At 34.5% G+C, this 7,108-nt stretch overlaps 1 protein-coding gene across 1 annotated transcript; it reads left to right on the top strand.

The window, feature by feature from the left end:
- The first annotated feature begins 2,151 nt into the window (after window positions 1–2,151).
- LOC115887046 lies at window positions 2,152–3,812 on the top strand. The gene has a single exon (XM_030906369.1). The coding sequence runs from the start codon at window positions 2,190–2,192 to the stop codon at window positions 3,810–3,812; it is 1,623 nt and encodes a 540-aa protein (XP_030762229.1). The 5' UTR covers window positions 2,152–2,189.
- The last annotated feature ends 3,296 nt before the right edge of the window (window positions 3,813–7,108 follow it).

Genomic DNA, 7,108 nt, shown 5'->3' with positions numbered 1-7,108 from the left:
TGTAATAATAATATGTATAATAATAATAATAATATATGTATATATATATGTATAATAATAATAATAATAATAATAATAATATATACTATATATATATATATATATGTATATATATATATGTATATATATATATATATATATATATATAATATACATATGTATAATATATAATAATATGTATATATGTATATAATAATATATAACTATATATATATATATATATATATATATATATATATATATATATATCACCATCATCTAAACAGTATGAAACTTTCAAAGGCAAACAGGCCAGTTGATGCAATTAATGAGGTCCTTAGGATAGCAAAAGATGCCGAAAACTATGCTTACGCGAATAGAAGATTGTGCGCAGCCATTGCACTTGACGTAAGAAACGCATTTAACAGCGCATCGTGGCAGATAATTCTGGATGAGTTTAAAAAAAGAGGTATTAACGAAGGCTTGACAAGGATAATATCATCATATTTGACAAATCGATATGTTCTGTTAAGTGACCAAAATAACTCCAAAGCTTTGAGGGTTAATAGTGGAGTCCCACAAGGTTCAGTGTTGGGACCAACTCTATGGAATATTTTGTACGATGAACTGCTGAGAACAGAGATGCCAGAGGGAGTTACGCTAATAGGATACGCGGATGATATAGTTTTAGTAGTTACTGCAAAAACGGAAGCTTTACTAATGACACTAGCTAATACGGCCCTGTTAAGAATATCACATTGGATGAATGGGAAAAAATTATCCTTGGCCCCAGAGAAAACAGAAGCAGTACTTTTAACTAAGAAGAGAAAAATAAACACAGTCGTCTTCAATGTCCAAGATGCTATGGTTAGACCAAAGAACTCTATAAAGTACCTTGGAGTATACTTGGACCAAAAACTGTCGTTTGCTGTGCATATCTCAAAAACCATTGAAAAAGCAGGGAGAACAGTCACAGCCCTTTCAAGACTAATGCCTAACGTAGGAGGTCCTCGGACATCAAAAAGAAGAATTCTATCTAGCGTAGTGCACTCACAAATATTGTATGGGGCACCAGCCTGGCATGAAGCGACCAAAAATAAAATTCTCATTTTTTTGTATCGATATTGTTGGCCCTACAAGTATTGCGGTTGTCTTATATTGTGATAAGACTTTATTCCAGAATTTATTATACAATAAAACGTGGTTAAATGTGTACTATTTACTATTGACCAAATTGACCGTTAAATTGTAGGCTCATAATATTATTATTATTAGTGCTCTTTCAAATGAGTTCTTAGGTTGTTTTATTCCAGATATTGTGCAAAATGAACTCTGGATCACGGAGTGCGCTAGTATTGCGCCTCGCTTTGAATCGGTATGAAGTAATAGATACACCTCCGTCTCCACCACATTTAACAGGCGTTTCTCCTGATCTTTCTGAACCTAAATGCGGGTCAGATGGACCGGGTTACATAGAGTGTCTGGAAAGTGTTTTTACACCTCATGGTAAGCTCATTTGTAGTAAGGATTTTATGTGAGTATCTTTTAAATAATATTTTGTTTTACAAAACTCAGAGAAGTTGATAATCAGGCGAATAACACTGATACAGAACTTGCATTTTTGGAAAGCTTGAATGGCGACAAACAAAATCCTGCTCTATTGGAAGTAGCTGTAATAGGTTCTGATGAGGCTGACAGTATTGACACTACATTCCCACGCCAGACAACTGATTTCACTGAACTGCTTCCTTTGGAGAACCCTACTGCTGATCCAGAAATCTGCTTGTCAAGGTACCCAATCGAAAAGACTGAATTAGCTCCTGCAGGCAAATCAATTTTTGAGACTGAAACTAATATTTTAACTAATGAGACTGAATCCGCTCCTGTGGACAAATCAACTTTTGAGACTGAAACCAACCTTTTAACAGGTGGAACAGAATTCGTGCGACATACATTGGCAGTAGCGGCGCATAAAGATGCCGCTGATGACTTCTTAGACTACGATAGTGACGACTCAATCAAGGATCCAAATTATATACCAGACATAGTTAAGAGAGGCAGCTCACCAACATCAGTCCATAATTCTCCGGCTAAGATTACAAAAAAAAAGAAAAATAAATACAGCAAATAGAGAAATTGCGAAAAAAAGAAGAAATGAAGGCTTAGAGTATACATCGTCAACAACGAAAAAAATTGTGAAGGGGAAAAAAATGGGACCACCATGCGCTGAAACCTGCAATTTCAAATGTCAAACCAAAATTGGACCAAGGGAAAGGCAACAATTATTTGATAGTTATTGGAAACTTGGAAATTTAGATAAACAGCGTCATTTTCTTCTCAAATGCATGGAAAAAATTGCTCCAGCGGTGAGATTTACAAACAAACACAACCCAAGACTATTAAACAACTCTTTTAATTTTTTTATCGGTGATGAGAAAAAAAGGGTTTGCAAGCGGTTCTTTATGAACACTCTAGGTATAAGTGATAGACCCATCAGAACCGTTTTGAAAAAAACGAATGAAATGGGATTTTTGGAACCGGAAAAAAGAGGAAAACATGCCAACCACTATCAAATCGATGGTAGGATCAAACAATCAGTTAGAGATTTCATTAATGGCATTCCACGAATGGAAAGTCATTACCTCAGAGCGCAAACATCGCGCGAATATATTGAAGGTGGTAGAAGCCTCGCTGACCTTCACCGAGACTATAAAAAACAGCAAGATGAGAAAGGAGAGTCGCATGCAAATCTTGTAATGTTCTCAAAAATTTTTAATGAAGAATTCAACATTTCATTTTTCTCTCCCAAAGAAGATTTATGCAACTTATGCGAGTCTTTTAAGAATACTCCTGATGACCCTACGCTGACAGAAAAATATGATGATCACCAATATGAGAAAGTACTCAGCAGGATAAGTAAAGACTTGGACAAAGATAATGCACGTGAAAACACATCTTTCATTGTCGCCTGCTTCGACTTACAAGCTGTGATGCCATTCCCTCGTGGCAACACCTCATTGTTTTATTACAAGTCTAAGGTTAACTGCTATAATTTTACCATAACCAACATTTTAAATGGTGAGACGAAATGTTATTTTTGGCATCAGGGAGAAGGAAACAGGGGAGCTAATGAAATAGCGTCCTGTATCTTCCAATATTTGGAAGACCTGACCATAAAAATGAATGATGAAAATTTAGAAGTTGTGTTTTACAGTGACAATTGTTGTGGACAGAACAAGAATAAATTTGTCATGGCGATGTTCTTGTATGCTGTTCATCACTTAAAAATAAAAAGTATAAGCCACAGATTTCTAATCTGCGGTCATACGCAGAATGAAGGCGACGCTGCTCATTCAGTGATCGAAAAAGCTGTGAAGCAAGCTCTGAAGAGAGGGCCAATATTTTTACCTCAACAATATGTAACAATTATACGAGGCGCTAAAAAGACAGGGTTACCCTATGAAGTGAAAGAACTGTGCTATAGTGATTTTTATGACATAAAGAACCTTCAGACACAGCTGGGCAACAACTTTGATAGAGGGATAAACGGGGAAACAGTTTTATGTTCAAATATAAAAGTCGTGAAATATGAAAAGGATAAACCTTTTTCTCTCCAAGTGAAAACCTCCTATGAAAGTGAAGATTATCTGGAGATAGTAACAAGAAAGAGAACAAGGAAAAATCAGATGGTTCTGGTTCCGGCCTATACAACTAGGCCAAGGATTGATGCAAAGAAAAAAAGAGACTTACTAGAGTTATTTGATGCTAGCGCGATTCCTAAGTCGTACTTACTTGTTTATCAGGTCTTATTGGATTTTGACAATAGCCTTTAATTAAACAAATCGTTTAATATTTCAAATTTCGTTTTTATGCTGTTTTCTATCACATGAAAACAAAATGTTATATTTTTTGTTACATTTATGTTACATTTACATTTTGTAATGTTGTTCTAAGTCATACTTACCTGTTTATCAGGCCATTTGCATATTGGATTTTAAGAATAGCCTTTCATTTTGTTTCATTTTTCAAATTTAATATTCGTTTTTATGTTGTTTTCCCTTACATGAAAACAAGATGTTATATTTTTTTGTTACATTTATGTTACACTTACATTTTGTAATGTTGTTCTAAGTCATACTTACCTGTTTATCAGGCCATATTCCATATTGGATTTTAAGAATAGCCTTAAATTTCGTTTATTTTTTTCGTTTTTATGTTGTTTTCTCTTACATGAAAACAAAATGTTATATTTTTTGTTACATTTACCTTTTATAATGTTGTTCTCTTCATACATAAACCCAAATTTAATAAGTCTAATGCAGTTTTATTTAACCATAGTTCATAACCTATTGAATAAAAATAAAATTTACATCAACAGTAATGCCATATCACTTAATTTTTTCCTGTTTTTGGATATCTCTATAAATTTTACATTAAATTATACATCATTAATCAGTAGAGACATCTTCAATCTATACGTATACCAAATTTGGTAGCCTCCAGTAGTGATATTGCTCCGCAAGAACATATTACAATCACAATTTTTTTTGTTTCGCGTCTCCTGTAAAATAGGCAATTATAGGGTTATGGCACTATTGAAACGGGGGTGCGATATTATGAGACCGTTTAGCGGAAAGGTTTTGTCAGATAAACAGCGGATATTTAACTACAGATTGTCTCGCGCGCGTAGGAATATAGAAAGTTCGTTCGGTATATTATCTAATAAATGGAAAATTTTTCAAAAACCAATTAATGTCGACTTGGATTTAGCAATATCCTTAATTAAGACTTGTTGTGTTCTGCATAATTTTGTTCGATCTAAAGATGGCTTCACCATTCAACCGCACTAAGTGTTGAAGGATTTGTTGATATAGACCAGGATGCAAGACCATCAAGGGCACCTATGCAATTTATCCAAGTTAGAAATCATCTAGCTGATTATTTTACATCTGGGGTTGGCAGCGTGCCTTGGCAAAGGAATTACATATAATCTTTTGTGCAAAAAAATGTTGATTAAGAAAGTCCGAGTATTGTCCAATACGTTTCTACTGAATTTCAATAAATTAAACCTTCTGTGTATAATTAATTAAACTGAATTGTATTCTTGTTCAAAATTATGTTTGGAAATTTTATTTATGTTGCACCCACAATTTTTGTTTATGATGTAACAAAAAATAGATCAAATATTAATTCATGTTGTACTTACATATTTCGTTTTTCTCTCTTTCTTCCATTTCGTCAAATGTTGTCACAAATTTTCGACAAATGGCGATCCACGCACCTCGTTTTTTGATACGGTTATAACAGTCTTTCACTCTATAACAGTTTTTTCTAGAGAGCTATTACTAACGCCTAACAGTCGGTCTTTTTGTTCTCGGGCGCCACCCCCAAAGTTTAAAGTGTTTGAGAGACCACCTCGGCCAATACGGGTAGCTTTTCTACAGTGGAGAATCCAGGGAAATGGGGTAAAAGCCAGTTAAAGTCGAATATATTCCATAACGAGGTTTATTTAAATAAATTAATTATGAATCCAATATCTTCAAATAAATAAAATATGAAGAAAATACTAAAACATGAAATATCGCAAAATCTAACACAGAGAAATTAAATCAGTTAATTATAACAGCACATAATTAAGTTCATATTATTTAAATTCAATATCTTCAAATAAATAAAATAGAAAAATACTAGCAATACATATTCACATGCATCTTTAAATAAATCAGATATATAAGAAATATTATTATTATGGTAAAATAAAAGAGGAACCTTAATTAACTCCTCCTCCGTAAAGGAATTTTATACCATAAAAATCAAATAAAAAAAAAACTCTACTGTGCTGAAACTAAAATTTGTGATTACTAGAACTCTGATGGGGTATCTGGCGGTTACAAAAAAGAAAGAATGTGATTACCTCTTTTTTTTTGAAGTAAATCGGCGTCGGATCAAACGAAACGGTCTGGTTTTCTGAACCGCCTACAGCAGCCCGGAATCCAGGCACACTAATTATTCACGGTCAGGTATAAACAAAACTTAAGAAAATCGGCGTCGGGTCAAAACGAAACGGTCTGGTTGCCTATTCACGGTCAGGTATAAAAAACTTAAATGCTCGGTTTTTAACTATCTATACTCATAAATCAGAAATACGGTTTAGACTTATTTTAAATCAAATCTCTGCGACCACGATTTATACTTATTTAAAATGAAAAACGGAGATACGGTACTTTTACTTTAAAACTCAAGAATTCGGTTTTTACAGCAGCGCTGATAAAAAAACGGATCAGACTCGCGAGGTTTTCTTAGAAAAGTTCACCGGTACTTAGTCTCAACAGGAAAAACCCCGTTTTCTCGCTCCCGTCGCTTAAATAATCTTTCTCGTCGGGAACCACGAACCACGTTCGGTTACCATCGTCCTACCTCCCATCAAAATTCCTTACAGTAAAAAAAACGGTTTTTACCCGTCGATCCTACAAAAAAACATTTGCTGTTTGTACCAACAAAAAAAACTTCAACGTCTTCATGCAAATCGACGAAATATTTAACACAATTTTATCAGCAAATAATTTTTAATATTAAAAGTATTTTTCAGTTTTAGACTATCATAACAGTTCTAAAAATAAAAATAAACCATACTAAGCTTGTCTAAGAATTATTTGTTACCATAATCCTTCAAAACAAATGCACATATCAAATTCTACTTATATACAGTATGGTTCATAAATCCACAAACGCTATCCGTCCTGGTGATCAAAAAAACAAATATTTAAATATTTACCATGAGAATATTAATGATAAAAAAAATAAAAAAGTTAGGTCCCAAGGCAGGATCGAACCCGGGCCCTTCGGTGTACCAGCGAAGTACTTTCACGCCGCGATATCGTGCCGTGTTTGACGGCAACATCCCAAATTTCAGGATGCTTTTTTACCTCTTCAATAAACAGCTCAATATCCAGTTCATCTGTCATTCTGAATTCCGGCAAAATATCGCACGTGTGCATCGACGCATAAGCGATAGCGTACTAACGAACGTGCTTGCGGCTTAGGCACGCTCAGGCCACCGCACGTTCTCGACGGGAACTACGGCGCCAGGTTCACGCAAAAACGGCAGGCGGCGCCGCTGCGGCGCCGG

Source organism: Sitophilus oryzae, unplaced genomic scaffold (genome assembly GCF_002938485.1).
Source record: "Sitophilus oryzae breed Bouriz unplaced genomic scaffold, Soryzae_2.0 scaffold_551_pilon_pilon, whole genome shotgun sequence".
In the NCBI taxonomy this organism is placed as follows: Eukaryota; Metazoa; Arthropoda; class Insecta; order Coleoptera; family Curculionidae; genus Sitophilus; species Sitophilus oryzae.
This window is presented reverse-complemented; position numbering and strand designations above follow the sequence as displayed.

Coding starts and splice junctions, on each gene's coding strand:
- LOC115887046 (XM_030906369.1), top strand. CDS start 2,190: ATGGGACCACCATGCGCTGAAACCTGCAATTTCAAATGTCAAACCAAA.